A 17421-nucleotide genomic window follows, 5' to 3' on the forward strand; every position below is an offset into this window, starting at 1 on the left:
AGTGTGGGGCGCATCGCTTTCCTGTGGCCTGTGGTACCTTGGGGATGCGCACGCTGCAGGCTGCTCAGTCCGGGAGAGGCATTGTCTGACATTAATTACCTGAGGTCACGCTGTCCTCCTAGAGAGCTGGCTAGAAACACATTTTCCCTCCTACGGGGGCAACAGGCATCCACCAGCCCACGTTCCTCTGACCACAGGAGTTACTGTCAGGACACTCTTGGGGCGGGTCTGCACCTACTTACTTCAGAAGTCTCTCCCTTTCTCCTTTCTCTCCACTGCCTGCAGCCACCAGCTGATAAAATAATCTCAGGGTGCCTTTCACCATTGCAAACAATTTCATATTAAAGTTGCCTTTCAAAAAGCTTTTTTTGCAACTTGCTCCAGCAATAATTTTTTTTTTTTTTTTGGTACTGGGGATTGAACTCAGGTCCTTGGGCAGACGGCGAAACCACTGAGCTAAATCCCTGGCCCGTGCAATAACTATTTTTACAACTATGATCTTTTATTTTTAGTTTCTCATAATAGGTTTTACCACCAGATACGATGATGCACACACCTGTGGTCCCTGCACTCTGGGAAGCTGAGGCAGGAGAATTGCAAGTTTGAGCCCAGCCTAGACAGCTTAGCAACTTAGAACTTTTCTTAAAATTAAATAGATAAATAAAAGGGACAGGGATGTTGCTCAGCAGTACAGCACCCCTGAGTTCAATCCCATCACCACAAGAATTCATTAAAATGAACATTTATAGTCTCACTGACAAATCAGTATTATAACAGAGACTCCAGAAAAACTAGGCTACCCTGTCTCCTAAAAGTGCCATAGAAGGGCAGTTTAGTTTGTTTTTGTTTTAGAGATTCAGACTACCTCCTAGTTTAAGTTTTGGGTTTTTGTTTAATATGGAGGTGGTTTGTTTGTTGTTTTTTGTTTTGCGGAACCAGGGATCAAACTCAGGACCTTGTGCTTGCCAGGAAGGCGTGGTGCCACTGAGCTAAACCTCCAGCCCTGATTTTGTTTTTTGACTCATATTCTTTTTTTTTTTTTTTTTTTTGCGTGGTACCAGGCATCAAACTTAGGACCCCGTGCTTGCAAGGCAGGTGCTGTGCCACTGAGCTAAATCCCTGGCCCTGATTTTGTTTTTTGAAACAGGGTTTTGCTGTGCATCCATCCCAAGCTGGCCTTGAACTCATTATGTAGCCCAGGTTGGCCTCCAACTTGCAGTGATCCTCCTGCCTCAGCCTCCCAATTGGTGGCATTACAGCTATGCACCACCACACCTAGCTGCCTACTGGCTTAGAAAGAGAACAGTCTGCTCTCAGGAGAGGGAAGAAAGTTAAACTGACCGACACAGAGCCAACGTTGGCCTCAGTGAGAACATTCTTAGCTCTGTGTGGAGTTGGAGAGGGTACAGCTCTTAGGGGTGGGCTATGTTAGGGGTGGGTTAGGTTAGGGTTAGGCTAGGTTAGGGTTGGGGTTAGGGCAGGGCAGGGATGAGACAGTGAGAAGAGAGCTCAGATGCAGAGCAGGGGAGCCAGGGGACAGGGGAGCCACAGCGACAGTGAGCAGGTCGCAGGGGTCTGTTTTGCTGTGCCAGGTGCCTGTGCAGCGCCCAGGAGGAAACCCAGGGATGTTGGGTGCCGTTTTCAGAGCAGGAAAAGAAAGGGAGTGGGTGGATGGAGCTGCCCTGGGCATGGAGTTGACCCTGAGATGGAGCTGAGATGCGTCCTCAGCATCCTCAGAAACACTGTGAGGGCAGCCAGTTCTCAGGGAGGCCCTGGGCTCCTGGACCTGCCCCGTGCATGGTGGCCGGAGTCTGGGCCTGGTGGGAGGCCAGACAGACTTGGAGGAGCCAGGCCTCACCCAGCTCACTTCCTGCAGGAGGCCTAGGGCAGGAGAGGGAGCCGATGGCAGCTCAGTGTCCCAGTTCTAGGCCTCCCACCCCAGCCCCTCGGGCCACCAGAATATCCCTGGTGTGATTCTGGGCCAGGCTGCCAGTTCCACACACACCCCCCGCCCGGCCTGCCAGGCCTGAGCTCCCAAAGGCGGGCGCTTCCAGGGCCCCTCACTGTGTGACCGTGGTCGCAGAAGGCAGGTGGCCTTCCCTAGCCATGTCCTTGTCTGCTCTGTCCACTCAGCTGCTGGGTGGAGACCCTGAGTCGTGCAGGGCATCCTGTCAGCGTGGATTACGAACCCCTGCCCGGGGCTGGCACCGGGCTCTGAGCCAACCTTGTCACCTGCCCAGCTTCCCTGTCCTGTAGCCTCAGCTCCCACCAGTGCCTCAAAAGGGGGCCTCGAGCATCTCATCTCCCCTGATTTTCATCTGTAGAGAGGGTCAACGGGGACCCCAGAGTTGGGTCCCGCCCTCCTTCATGCTTCATGAGCAGAGCCGTGAAAATGAGGCCTCCTCTGGTGTCCACCGCAGACCAGGCCCAGCCCCATGGTCCTGCGTGGCATCTACACCCTGGGGAACCATTCTGCCTGGCCCTTCTCTCCTGTCTTCCACGGATTGCCTTTTCGATTTTTCATTGCTCATTTCATTCCATCTGTGTCCCTACTTGAAGTCAGCAAGTGGAATTGAGAATTAACAATGATCGCGGCTGCTGTGTGCTGAGCCCTCTGGGTGCCCCTAGCTAAATGCTTTCCTCGTTTAATATCCGAGATTCTGACTGATAGGATGACCTGTCAGGGCCCGAAGATAGGAAGCCACTTTCCAAGGTGACAGAACGTAGGAGGCAGAGCCAGCATGCAGACCCAGGACTGTCTGACTCCAAACCAAACTGTGTTCTTTTATCTTTGAAAGCTTATAAATACCTTTGCTTTCTTTCCTTCCTTTCTTGATTACATTACACTCATCAAATTGCCACAAGTAAATTTAAAAAGTCTGACATACTGTAAGTTGGCTAGGATGTAGGACACTGGAAACATTCAGAGGTGGGACCACCTGAGAAGCAGTTTAGCTGTACAGCTGAAACCGCGCCTGCCCCACAATGCAACAGCTGCATTGTCAGGCCTATACCCGGCGAATGTTGGATGTGTGCACGAAGATACGTTTCAGTATGTTCTGGCACCATTGTCTGTCTGTGATGAGGGAGATGGAACCAGGGAGCACTGAGCTATGTTTCCAGCACCTTTTAAAAATTTTACTTTGAGTCAAAGTCTTGCTAGGTTGCCCAGGCTGGCCTCGAACTTGAGATCCTCTTGCCCCATCCTCCCAAGTAGCTGGCATTACAGGCCTGAGCCACCAGGCCTGACAGCACTATATTTAGCAGCAAAACAAACCAACGAAAAGCAACCTAGGTGCCCATCAATAAGAGTGGGCACACACTCATGTACCAAATCCCACATTGAAACCTTAATATTAAATATCGCAATAATCTAGAGCTGTATAGGTAAATCTGAAATAAATCTTGAGCTAAAAAAAAGTATAGTTCATACACCAGACAGTTCAATATTTAGAAATAGGCATACAAATAGCATATATTATTTATGAACACATACATAAAAATAAGTAAGAAAATCCATGGTATTGATAAGCACCAGACTCAAGAGAATGATTAACTCCAGGGAGGCAGAGGAAATGGGAGGCTTAAAAGCTATTCATATTTTACTTCTTCAAAAAGATTTGACAGTGGCACATGCCTGAAATCCCACCACTTGGGAGGCTGAGGCAAGAGGATGCAAGTTCAATACAGCCTGGGCAACTTAGTGAGAACCTGTCCCAAAATAAAAGTAAGATAAATTTAAAACCAAAAGGTGTCGGGGATGTAGTCCAGTGGGAGAGTGATCCTAGGGTCAATCCGGGATACTGGTAGAAAAAAAAAAAGACACACGTAAAACAAGTCTTAAGCTTGAACAAGGCTCGATAGTTGGCATACAGGTATATATTGTTTCCTATGGTCCGCTAAATGTTTGAAATGATTTTTGGGGTATAAAGTTATATGTATTCATTGTAAAAATCTTCAGATATTGCAAAGGCATGAAGAAGGGGTTGGGTAGCTCAATAGTAGAGCGCTAGTCTAGCATGAGCAAGACCTTGAGTTCAATCCCCAGCACTGCAAAAAAAGAAAAAAAAAGAGAGACATAAAGAAAATAAAAATCTCCATATTGCACAATCCAAAGATACTGTAATGATTTTTGACATTTTGCTGAATATTCAGAATTTTTCCTAAGCAAATGTTTCTTTAAGAGCAAAACAAGCCAGGGGTGGTGACACATGCCTTGTAGTCCAGCACTCAGGAGGCTGAGGCAGGAGGATCACCATGAGTTCAATACCAGCCTGGGCTACATCGTGAGTTCAAGGCCAACCTGAACTACATAGCAAAACCCTGTCTCAAGAAAAAACAAAACATAGGGCCGGGGATTTAGCTCAGTGGTTCCACTGCCTGCCTCACAAGCACAAGGTCCCGAGTTCGATCCCCAGTACTCCCCCGAAAAAACAAGGGGCCGGGGATTTAGCTCAGTGGCACCATGCTTGCCTTGCAAGTGCAAGGTCCTGAGTTCAATCCCGGGTACAAAAAAAAGAAAAAAGAGGGGAGGAGGGGAAGTAAAAATATTAAGATGTTATGTGTACATGAATATAATCATTATGTATCAGGAAATGTATCAAAAATTTAAAATATATACATTTTTAAAATTAAAAATAAAATGAACATTAGAAAATTAAATAATCTGGGCTGGGGATTTAGCTCAGTGGTGCCGCCGCCTGCCTCACAAGTACAAGGTCCTGTGTTTGATCCCCAGTACCAAAAAAAAAAAAAACGAAAAAAAGAAAGAAAATTAAATAATCCAAAAAAGAACAAAATAAAAAGCTGGCCATGGTGGTGTAGGCCTGTAGTGCCGGCACTGGGAAGGCTGAGGCAGGAAGATCCCAAGATTTTGTGTGTGTGTGGTACTGAGAATAAAACTCAGGACCTTGCACTTGCGAAGCAGGCACAGTGCCACTGGGCTAAATCCTCGGCCCAAGATCCCAAGTTTAAGAGCAACCTTGGCTACCTGGTGAGTTCAAGGCTGGCCTGGACTACAGATTGAGACCCTATCTCAGCAAACAAAAAACAATAATGAAACAAAAGTGCCATTTCTTTATTTAACATATCATGGAAACCTTTTCATGGCTACATCAAGCCATACACAAATTTTCATGACTATATACTATTCCTTCAAATGGCTGAATAATAATTTAACTGGTCCCTATTGGTGGACATTTGGGTTGTTTCTATTTTTTTTTTGCAATCATAATGCTTCAGCAAACACCCTTGCAGGTAAATTTTTGTCTCTATTCCTGATTATTTCATTTGGGGAAAATCCTAGAATTGGGAGTTGGGGTCAAATAATATGGGTTTTTTAAAAGCCAAGCTTTGAGTTTTGCTCTGTTTGCTCTTTAAATAACAGCTTTGTCGAGATGTAGTTCACATTTTAAAGTGTACAACGGAGTAGACTGTAGTATATTCACAGAGCTCTATAACCATCACCATCATCTAATTCCAAGACATTTTCATCGCTCCAAAAAGAAACCTCGAGCCCGTTAGCCGTCACCCCACGCACTCTGCGGCCTTCCCCGTCCTAGTCGGTACCGGCTGCTTCCTGTTCCTGTGGCTTGGCCTCTGCCAGGTATTTCATAGGATGAAGTCACACAGAAGGTGATCTGGAGGGCCGAGGACTTAAACTCAGTGGTGCCACGCCTGCTTCACAAGTGCAAGGTCCTGAGTTCGATCCCCAGCACCCAGAAAAAAATAAATTAAAAAAAGTGATCTGGTGCCTTTCATTAGCAAAATACAGTGGACCCTTGAGTTATGACTGGCCTGACATACAAACAACTTGGGTTATGACTGTAATTTAATTTTGACGTAGGACCAAAGTCTTGAGTTATGACCCTGATGCCAGGCGCTTGTGTTTCCAGATGGCTTCAGATACAGAGGTAACCCTTAAAGAGTTCTGGAAGGAACATGACAGCATCCTTTCCTGTATGGGGTTAATTGAGAAGTCCTGGGCCAGTGTCTCTCTGAGGACACTGAAATCTGCCTGTGTACCGGAGAGAGACTTTGAAGGCTGTGTAGAGGAGCCCGCGCCTTTAGCTGACCAACTTGAGTTACAGCCAGCCCTCGGGAACAAATTGAGGGTCTGCTGTTTTGTCAAGTGTCATCCACCTTGCAGCCTGTATCAGCCCTTCACCTCTGTTCTGTTGCAAGTAATAGTGAATTCTGTGGGTGGCCCACATTTTCTTTATTCACCCATCGATGGGCATTTTGGGTCTGTTATAAATAATGCTGCTGTTGTCTTTTATGTACATATATTTTCAATCCCCTCCCTTTTGTTTTTTTGAGACAGGGTCTCACTGTGTAGTTCAGGCTGATCTTGAACTCACTGTGTAGCTCAGACTGGCCTCGAACTCTTGGTGATCCTCCTGCCTCAGCTTCCTGTGTGCTAGGATTTCAGGCATGCGCCACGCCTGGGTTTCAGTTCTCTTAAGTATATGCTTAGTAGTGGAAGTGCTAGTTTAACTTTTTGTAAAACTGCCAAGCTTTTCCAAAGCAGCTGTACCACTTCCCATTCCTCCCAACTATACACCTGGCTTCTAGTTTCCCCACATCCTCACCAACACATTATTGCCTGTCTTTTAAAATTATAGTCATCCTAGTGGATCTGAAGGGACATCTCTGATATTTTCAGAATTTCTTCTTGGTTTTTTTCCAGGCAGGGCTGAGGATCGAACCCAGGCCCTTCTGTATGGTAGGCACTGAGCTACATCCCCCTAGCCTTTCATTTCCCTAGTAACTAATGATGTTGAGCACCTTTTCACATGCTTATCATCCATTTCTTTTCCTTTCTTGCTTGCTCTCTCTTTTTTTCTTTTGGTACTGGGGATCAAACTCAGGACCTTGCACTTGCCAGGCAGGCACGGCACCACTGAGCCACATCCCTGGCCCACTCTGATGTCCTTTGAAGCAGAAAAATTTTTAGTTTTGGAGTCCCAGTAATTTTTCCTTTGGTTGCTTGAACTTTTGTTATCATAGCTAAGAAACCATTGCCTGATCTAAGGTTATGAAAATTAATTTTGCCAGGCGTGGTGGTGCATGCCTGTAATCCCAACACTGGGGAGACTGAGGCAGGAGGATCTCCATGAGTTCAAGGCCAACCTGGACTACATAGTGAGTTCAAGGGCAGCCTGGACTGGCACATTATAATAATAATATATTATTACCTATGGTTATTTTATATATCTTTTGCACATGGACATCCAGTTGCCCCAACACCATTTGTTGAAAGGTCTGTTCTCCTCATTGAAGTATCTTGACCTCCTTGTGGAAAATCATTTGACCATAATTGTACCAACTGCTTCTGGAGCCCCAGTCCTACCCTACCGAGCTACACGCCCAGACCTATGCAAGTTCCAGTGTCTTGCTCATTATAGGTGTGTAGTAAGCTTTGAAACTGGGAAGTATGAGACCTCCAACTTTGTTCCTTCTCATTCCAAGTCTTAGTTTTTTGTTTGTTAGTTTCCCAAGACCCCTGCCAGCTATAAGACATCGGTGTTACAGGGGCTACAAGAATCTGTCTCTCTCTTAGCTGGCTGCACACTGAAATCCCAGCCAGGTTCAAGGCCAGCCTGAACTACATAGCAAGACCCTGTCTCAAAAAAAAAAAAGTAAATAAGGAAGGGTGGTGGGGGTGAAGGGCACACAGGTAATGGGGAAAAAAATAAGAACTAAGATACATCATGTACAGGTACAAACACCCAATGATAAATGTAAATGTATTGTATACTTAAAATGTACCAATTAATATATAAATTTTTTAAAAGGCACTCTGTTTCTCTCTCTCTCTCTCTCTGAGGATCTCAGCAAGTTGACCAGGCTGGCCTTGAAGTCCTGATCCTCCTGCCCCAGCCTCCCAGAGTGCTAGGATTACAGGCATATGACACCACACCCAGCTTAAGCCTGAGTTTTTAATCATTTTATTATGCCAATTCCTATGAGGGAAAATGAAAGCAGAGCCACCAGTCATTGATGGTTTTGTGTAGTATGTGAAGCCAGTATATACATCTGTGTTTTTTGGGGTTTTTTTTTTTTTGGTACTGGGGATCGAACTCGGGACCTTGCACTTGCGAGGTAGGCGCCGGAACCACTGAGCTAAATCCCTGGCCCTTGCCAGTATATAAATCTGAAAGCTAAAATGAGTCTAGGGTTCCTTCTTCATTCCAGCCTGTCGTCAGCCCTTTTTACTGTGGAAAAAAAATTTAGAACAAGAGTGAAGACACGTGTACTTTCTTCTGTTATATCATTTTCAACTGAAAGTTCCCTACCTGTGTAGTCCTTGGTTCTGCTCTTTGTGTCGGAAGAGAAGCCATTCTAATATCCCCTCTTCCCTACAGGAATAACAGCCAAATGAAGAAGCGGCCAACATCCGCAGTGGGCTACAAGAGGCCTATCAGCCAGTATGCTCGGGTTGCCATAGCAATGGGGTCCCACCCCAGGTACAGGGTAAGAAGCTGGGAAGTCCAAGCTGGGAGGGAAGAGAAACCCAAGGGAGAGGGTGCCTAAGCCCTTGCTTCCTCTTAAGTCCCTGCCCGGGCCAGCATCTGAGACTGACTGAGCACCTGGAAGGTTTCAGTCACCAAGCCCACTGCTCACATCTGACACGTGATTGCGTCACAGGCTGAAAATGTCATGTTTTTGGAGCTGGACGTGTCCCCTCCGGCTATCTTTGAAATGGAGTTTTCTCATGACCAAGAGCAAGACCCCCGTGCACTACACATGGAGAGGCTCATGAGGTTGGACAGCTTTCTGGAAAGACCCGCCACATCGAAAGTCCGGAAGTCCAGATCCTGGTCAGTACCACCGTGGTCAGGGGAGCGGTGGGCTCAGGCAGGGGACTGCACGGCTGGTTGAGGCTGACGAGGGTTTTGCTGGCACCCAAATGGGCTGTGGAAGGGAAAGTAAAGACCTGACTGTTCTGTCTCCTGCATTTCCCTGCCCACTGCCCTCGTCCCCAACCCTGCAGGTGCCAGAGTCCCCAGCGGCCTCCGCCCTCCGCCACACATGCCTCCCTGGCCTCCGCGCCTCTGCACCCCGCGACAGTGGTGGACCGCGAGTGACAGCTTCACGGTCGCGGTCGGGCTGCCCGGCAGCCAGCCCGGCTCATCCCCCCTGCAGCTTGGTGTGCGTGTGGGTGTGCGTGCATGTGCGCGTGCGTGTGTGTAACGGGGTGCCACTCTGCGCCTCCTTTATTTAATTCCTGTTATTTATTCGTGGAGCCAGGCGTTGCCGGGAGCCGCCCGGGCCGCTGTGGCCACTGCGCAGCCTCCTTCGCTCCAGACTGGAAACCCCGGTCAGACCTCCAGCGCCTCCTGTGTCACCTGCCCCTAAGGGAGGCGCCAGTGCCTGAGGACCGCGCAGTGTTCACCGCCCGCCATCGTCTCCATCTCTGCCCTCGCCTCTAGCATCCTCTAAGTACTTTCTGGGACGAGAAAGCTGCCCAGGTGTCCGCTGAGGACGAGACATAGCAGTGCCGAGCTTGTGCCCCTGGCAGACAGGGCTGTCTCTACTCCCTGGGCTCAGGCGACCTCTTCCAGCCTGTCCGGCTCTTTCAAGGACTCCGATGGCCTCACCAACGCTCCAGCCGCTTCAGCAAGAACTCCCAGCTTCCTGCCCGCTTCCCAGCCTTGGATAGGAGTCATGAACCAAGCGGTTGATGCCATGTCGGGACCGCAGGAAGTGGACCCGGACGGGTAGACGGTCATCAAGGGAAGTTCCTCCTCTGGGTCTCCTGGTCTCTGTGCCCTCTGCGAGCTTCCTTTGGTCAACAAGTCGTCAAACCAACCCCTCACTTGTGAGATGTGTCTTCTAACTGCTGTGCCCGATGTCCCCTGCAGCCAACAGGTCCCAGGTCGCCGAGAAGGGACCAGGGTCATTGTACCCCTGTCTAACCAAGGTATCGAAATTTCCCTCTGTGTTCAGCACAGGAAACAGAGAGCCAGGCAGAATCTTTGCTAGCTTTGTCTGTTAGCCCTGTTTCCCAGTCATACTTTTGGTGCACTATTTTGTTGAAAACAGACCCATTCTTTACCACTGATGAAATTCATCCCTCCTGCCTTCCTTTGTGACAGTCAGGTATGGAGCCAGCCTGGAGGCAACCATGTCTCCAGGTATGCAGGTGATAAGTAAATTGCTTCCAAGGAAAAAAAATGACTTTATTTTCTACAAGCAAGACAAAAATTTTCATCCTTTAGTTTTTAAAATGCCTTTACACATATCCAGCCTCACAGAATTGCCTAGAATTACCTTTTTTATTTATTTTTTATTTTTTGTACCAGGGATCGAACTCGGGTCCTTGTGCTTGCAAGGCAGGCAGCGGAACCACTGAGCTAAATCCCTGGCCCAAATTACCTTTTTTTTAGAAGTTAAATTTGAGTTAAAATTATCAAGTTCTGACAGACATGGTGGCACACACCTGTAATCGCGGCACTTGGGAGGCTGGAGCAGGAGAATTGCAGGTTTGAGGCCCATCTGGGCTGCATAGAGAATTCCAGGCCAACTTGAGCTCCACGGTGAGATCCTGTCTCAAACAAAAATAAGCAAAACAAGGGCCAGGGATTTAGCACTGCCTGCCTCAAAAATGCAAGGTGCTGAGTTTGATCCCTGGTACCAAAAAATAAAATAAAATAAAATGAACAAAACAAAAACCCGTTCAGTTCCACAGGGACACTGGGCTCCTCCATACTTTCCTAATATGCTTCTTGGAAATATATCCCTGATCCTTTCTCTGTCTTTTGAGTAGAGTCCTTGGATCTACTCAGAAAACATTGATAAATACACAGATTTCTTATAGAAGGTATTGTAATTTCTGCTGTAAACATTTAATAGTTTGCTATATAATTTTATGTTGGTTGAAAAATTAGGAAATTCTTGAATACAAAGGACATAAGATCAATACCTTGATTACCTTTGTAGTACACATTTTGGCAGAGGGGTGAGAGGTAATGTCGAGTTAGGGTTTTAGGGTGGGAGTCTCTTGGCCCTAGACTGAAAGCAGTCCTGCCGCTGGGTAGAGCTGACAGATCTGCTCTGGTTTGGTGCATGACAGGAGGGCGGACGTGCTCTTCCCTCCAGGAGAGAAGTCTTTCTTGCACCATTCAGGTCCTTCTCTGAGGATCCAAGTTTTGTTTGATTTACCTCGATGCTCTCTTTTCTGCTGTAATTTCCGGACTACATGGTTGAGCCACTCAGTCGCCATTTGCTCCTGTCCTTCAAGGAAAATCACTGTCTTCATCAGAGCCTGACAGGTTAATTGAGACTCAGGATTCAGATCAGAGGTTTGACTGTGGCTGGGATGGCAGTTGTGCGTGGTGGTCCCCCAAGAGGCCTGGCCGTTGAGAGACCTCCAGGGCCGCGTGGTGCGGCCTCTCCTGCTGACCTCTGTCTCGTTTGGGGATGAAGCAGCACCTGTCGGCCCATTTCTCCCTTGGACACCTGACGCTGCGTTGTCTGCTCACATGTCCCTCACAGTCTTAGAGCACAATACGCCCAACCTCACCACCCCCAGTCTAAGGGCTGGGCGCAAGGTGTGGTCGGAGGAGAACCCCCTGCCTGCGGTTTTGTGTCCGTGCGTGCGTGCGTGCGTGCGTGCGTGCGTGTGTGTGTGTGTGTGTGTGTGTGACATGACACTCAACGTAAGATGTGCCGGGAACAGGGCCCCTGGGGGTGGCTGGGTCTCAGTCTCTTCTTCTCTCTCTCTCCTTTTCTTTTGATGTATCACACATTGGATTGACAAAATAAGGGCCTTGTTTAGGACCAAATTTCCACGTTTGTTGCTATGGTCTTTATTTAGGACAACAGTTAATGCAGTGGCCCATTCTTGTCACTCTATACATATGACTATACAGGACATATGTAATATACAAATATATAGAGAGAACATTACCTTCTGTCCCCTTGACTTAGGATGGAGGCCTCTGCTGAGCAGGAGTGCACTGCAGCTTGGTACTGCCTGCAGCCACAGGCCCCAGCCCTGTCCAAACGAACACAGTTGACAATAAAGGAATGAGTATCGTTGCGGAGTTATTTACCTATGTCTCTTTCATTTGTTTCTTCCTACATTTACTGCCATCTTCATTATTTTCCTTCTCTTGTTTCCTTGTTTTTCCAGTAGGGGTTCAGGGACCAGCTGCAGTTACTGGCACCTTGGGAAAGAACTGGCCACATGCGGTCAGTGTCATACCTCCCCCTGCCCCCCACTCTTCAGCCAAGAGGTGTTAAAGCAGGAAATAATGAAATAATGCCTGGTAATCACACAGGTGTGCCTGGCATGCTGAATTCAAGTCATTTAAAAGACTGGCGCTTGCCCACCATGTGCCAGGACCTGGACTCCATCCCCAGCACCGCAAAATAAAGAAAAAAACAAACCAGAAAACTACCAGACTTGGTTCTCTGTAATGTGAAGGCCTTAGAGGAAATAAAAAGTAGCTACTGCTAACAAACAAGCCCAGAGCCTCAACCTCTGAGCCTGAGGGGCACCGAGGCTCACCCAGTGGTTGTCGTGCTGGTGGCTTTCTTGGAGGGACTTCCAGGCAGGAGGCAGGCAGTGTGAGGCCAGCCTGGACAGCTGAGTGGAGTTCACTCAGAATAAAAAAGAAGAGCTGGGGATGTAGTTCAGTAGCACAGTATCAGTGAGTCCTCTGGATCTCAAAAACAAAACCACAAAGAAACAGCAACAAAGCTGTACTTCCAGACTCAAGCCTGTGTGGTTTCCTCTTTGTCACACTACTTCTCTAGCCATTGGACGGCTCAGGAAAACTCAGAGTCCCCTACATGTTTCACAAGTAGTGGGAGCCAGGGACAGAGGGATAAAGTGATTTCTCTCCACTGACAAGGTTGGGAATAAAACCAGCTCTCCAGATCCTTGACCTATGGGTTCTATTTTATTTTATTTATTTTTGTAGGGCTGGGGCTCAAACCCAAGGCCTTTTGTGCTGAGCTAGATCCCCAGACCTGGTTGTATTTTAAAACCACCCATTGGTTCCCTTAGCTGTGGGATCACATGCACAGGGCAGACAGATGGCTTTCCAGAGCCCTGTCAAAGCAGCCAGGGTAGGCGCTCGCCCTTGGCCTGGGTCCTTCGGTAACAGTTTCTCAATAAGGACAAGGACAGAACAAGACACAGGAATAACCTAGCCCAGGATTCAGGCACCACGACCCCTCTAGCTCACACACTGCGGTGTCTGTGCTCTTCCTCAGCTGCCCCAGGTCATGACACAGAAGACCTGTCTGTCAGAGGCTCCCTGCTGACAGTCACACCACGCCTGCCCAACTCATGGAAATGGGACTCTGATTCAGCAGTTTGGGTCAGTCTGGTGGGGACAGGATGTAGGAATGAAACCCAAGAGTCCCACCGTTTGAATGGGTGGTGCTCGTGGCGGTAGTAGTAAGAATAAAGGTATTCTCTAAAAAGATGGCGGCAGGGCCCTGAGGCTGGGTAGCTTAGTGGTTGCAAGGCCCTGGGTTCGGTCCCCAGCACTGGGCAGGGTGGGGTGGAGGCAATGGCACTTGGGCTGGATGCAGAGTGAGCTGTGGGCAGCCAGTACAAGAGATGTTCTTGGCTTCTTAGCCACTGTGTCCATCACTCAGGGTCGCTTAAGGTAATTTTAATTTGGGCTCATCCCCTCCCTCCAGCCGTTTTTCTTCTTACATGTGGTCGAGAGGTTACCTGTGGCAAAATCATTATCCCTGGTAAACCTATGTAGTAGACATTACAGGGTGACTTTCTGATATCCACTCTTCTCTTCTCCTTCCTTAAAAAATAATTGTGAGGTCTGGGGGTAGCTCCGTGGTAAAGCACTTGCCTAGCATCCTCTGGGAGTCTGATACCCACAAAAAACAAAAAGAATAACCACAAAGTTGAGTGTGGTGTCACACACCTGTAATCCCGAGTTCAAGACCAGCCTGGACTCCAAGGCCAGCCTGGACTACATAGCAAGACCCTGTCTCAAGAAACCAATCAATCAATCAATCACTACTGACTGTGCTAAGGGAAGGTGTATGCCCAGGTAAAAGTGCTCATTCCAACAACTGTAATGTGATTCTGGCTAAGAAGAGATCAGTGGGAATCTGTCAGGGATTTCTGGAAGAGTTTGACGTCTAGCTATAAACATCACCCATACATCTCCACCTTTCTTTTTCTTGCCTAAAATTCAAATCCACCTCCTGGAAGTCCGTTCATCCCTTCAACACATATTTATTAAGCTCCTCTTACCCGTATGTTCCAGGCACTGTTCTATGTGCCAGTGACAGCAGTAAATAGGACAGGAGTCCCTGTCCTCATGGTGCTAACAGTCCAGTGTGGGGAGAAAGACACTAAACAAGGAAAGCATAATGCACTGCAGGTGGTAATCAATGCAGGAAAGCAGGGAGGGGCCGAGGCTTCCCAGCCACTGGTGAGGGTCTGTGTGTGCGCGCACTGTGCAGCCGTCACTGAGAAGGTGGCATGGAGCACATTCATGAAGAAAGGAGTAGGCCATGAAGACACATGGAGGAAGAAGACTCAGGAAAGAGAAAAGATAATGTAGACAAATGTGTGGGGTTGTGCCAGGCTTGTTTGAGAGGCAGCAGCCACATTGTAACCCTAAGGCAACAAGCAGGACCTTAATCCCTGCCCTCTTCTGCTGCATAGATTAGATCCTGGACGGCTCAGCCCCCGGGGACAGTTGCATTACGTCTCCTTGTTCCTTTCTGCACATGCCTCATCACGAGACAATCACAGCAGCCTAGCCATGTGGGGCGCGCGGCACGAGTTACTCCACTTCTCTCGTTTGTCTAACACTATAACTGAAGAGCGCGCTGGACGCCAGGCAGCTGTTAGCTCCTCAGGCTATGGTCCCACCTGGTCCCAGCTATAAAGTATAATCTTGGTGTGTATCCTTCTTTCTTGGTTTCTTGGTCTTTTCTTCATCTCCCACCGCTCTCCCTGGCTTTGGACCCTGTGCTATGCTGGTCATGCCACCTAAGGAGGCTGGCAGGCTGCCTTGCCTGGGTCTGTCCACTTCAGGACTTCTAGTGAGTGGCTCCAGACAAACTCCAGTGGCTTTAAGCCACTATTAAGGGGGATTTTCCAGGAATCTGCATTTGGTTTTGTCTTGTTTTGTTTTGGTTTTGTTTTTGAGACAGGGTCTCACTATGTATTCCAGGCTGGCCTTAAACTATGTAGCCCAGGCTGGCCTCCAACTCACAGCAATCCGCCTGCCTCAGCCTCCCGGGTGCTGGGATTACAGGTGTGCACCACCACACCTGGCAGATGTCTGCCTTTTAAAAAGACACCTTGGTGGGGGGAGGAAGGAAGGGACAAGAAAAAGGAAAAATAGAAGGAAAAAATGTAAACAAAGCTTCTGTACCTAGGGAAGGGAGGGGGCTGGCATAAAATAAAATAAAATAAAATTTATTGAATAAAACAATAAGCACCTTTAGTTAATTCCAGTGAACATTCATGGAGGTGAGAATCTCATAAGCCCTTTGCTATGTAGTGATGAGTCTGCCGTCAGCCAGCCTTGGCACTGGGCTGTCTGCCTGTGGACTATAACCGCACATGGGCACGATAGAAGCCTGTGCAGAAAATCGACATGATTGTAGGTTAATATCCACAGCTTTCCTTTTGCAATAAGGAAAAGTAGACCAAGAAAAGGCCAGTGGTTTTGGAAGGTCACAGGAATGGTTATCAGGTGAAGCAGACCTGAAAGGTGCGGACGTACTAGGTGCAGACGCGCCCTCGGTGGTTCTGATTGTGTGCTTGTTTTAAAAATAACTGAAAACTCACAGAACAGTTGCCAGAATAATACTAAGTCCTCTGGTGCACAGTGAGGAAGCTAGCAGAGAGTCCCTCGGAGCACAGCGCTGAGGAAGCCCCAGTGGAGGAGCTGGGCCGAGCCACGTGGTGTGCAAGGACTCGGGTCCTGGTGGCCTAGCAGGACCTTAGAGCTGACCTTTGAATCCTCTTGGATGCTGCAAGAATTTCAGTGTTATTTTTACCAGGAAAAACAGCTTCCCAGCTTTTAATATTATTATTATTTAAGCATTGTACAGCTGAAGGCAGAAAGCAATTCCCCCAGGGGATTCGAAGTGTGTGGCTGACCTTCTCAGAAGTGATTTCTGTTCCACATCCAGCTCCCTCGGATGGCAGAGCAGGCCGCCTGACTGTCTCTGTGATCGCAGTTCTGACGATTTACAGCTGTTCCTGGCCCTTTCCCCTTGTCAGATCAAATCCGCTGTGTTGACTGCATTTCGTTCCACTAGGGATGAAACAACAATAAAAACAAGTCAGTGCAAAAGACTGCACAGAAAAAAACTGATGGTGGCCTTTGGTGCACCAGGCAAGAGCTGCTCTGAACACTTGTGAGTCACCTCTCCCAGCAACCAAGGCCCTGGAGACCCACGGCCCCAACCGTCTCCCCAGACAACTGCAGCGCTGCCACCGCCCACACTCCATTTGCTTCACAAAGGGAAAATAATTCTTAGCCGAGCTGCTGAAAACCCTGCATTCCATTCGATGGGCGGGGGATACTTAAAAAGTGAACTGAAGAGGAGAGGGGATATGCTAAAAAAAGTCAACCAACACACACCTACGCACAAACACCCCCACACACTTACACAAAACCCGTCACCAGCCAGAAAATGGAATCTGGGTTGAGGAAGAATGTAGACTGTTCTTCACTTCTTCAGGAAGGTGACAGATTATCATGGTGACGTTTTATTTATTCATTTTGGTACTGGAGAGTGATCCTCGGGCCTTCCCACGGAGCTGTATCCCCAGCACTTTTGATGTTTTATTTTGAGATGGGGATTCGCAAAGTCGCTAAGTTGCCCAGGCTGGGCTTGAATTTGGGGAGATCCTCCTGCCTCAGCCTCCTGAGTGCTGGGATTACAGGTGTGCGCCATCACACCTAGCTGTACTGTTCATTTCACATACAACCTTTCCCCTCTATCCCCCAATCCCTGCAGCCACTACCCCTCAAGGTATGTCACACGATAGCAAAAAAGACACTCACAGCAAAGAATTTATATGTAAAATGTAAGATAAGGGCTGGGGATTTAGCCCACTGGTTCTGCTGCCTGCCTTGCAATCGCAAGGTCCAGAGTTCGATCCCCAATGCCAAAAAACAAAACAAAACAAATAAAATGTAAGATAAAGTGATATGAATACTCTACTTAAACCTCCCCACAAAGCCCTTTCATTGCCCTTTTAAAAGTAGAGTTATTATTATTATTATTATTATTATTATTTTGGCACCAGGGATTGAACTCGAGACCTTGTGTTTTCAAGGCAGGCGCCAGAATCACTGAGCTAAATGCCCTGCCCAAAAGTGGAATTATTGATTTTGTGGTACTGGGGATTGAACATTTTGCACTGAACTACATCTCTGATCCTTTTTCTTTTTTATTTTC

At 47.9% G+C, this 17421-nt stretch overlaps 1 protein-coding gene across 2 annotated transcripts in view; it reads left to right on the plus strand.

Annotated features, from left to right (window-relative positions):
• Positions 1-12058, plus strand: part of Kif3c (kinesin family member 3C) — a 43020-nt gene extending 30962 nt beyond the window's left edge. Inside the window, exons 6-8 of one of the 2 annotated variants that reach the window (XM_004839124.4) lie at positions 8367-8475; positions 8650-8822; positions 9253-12058. In XM_004839124.4, coding sequence (XP_004839181.1) covers positions 8367-8475; positions 8650-8822; positions 9253-9379 — 409 coding nt within the window. In that variant the 3' untranslated portion in view covers positions 9380-12058. Of the gene's footprint in view, positions 1-8366; positions 8476-8649; positions 8823-8995 lie in introns of both variants that reach the window. The other variant, XM_004839125.4, reaches the window with a different exon arrangement.
• The last annotated feature ends 5363 nt before the right edge of the window (positions 12059-17421 follow it).

This window comes from Heterocephalus glaber, unplaced genomic scaffold (assembly GCF_053883595.1).
Source record: "Heterocephalus glaber isolate CG9 unplaced genomic scaffold, H.glaber_assembly_v1.0 deba00001457, whole genome shotgun sequence".
Lineage (NCBI taxonomy): Eukaryota > Metazoa > Chordata > Mammalia > Rodentia > Bathyergidae > Heterocephalus > Heterocephalus glaber.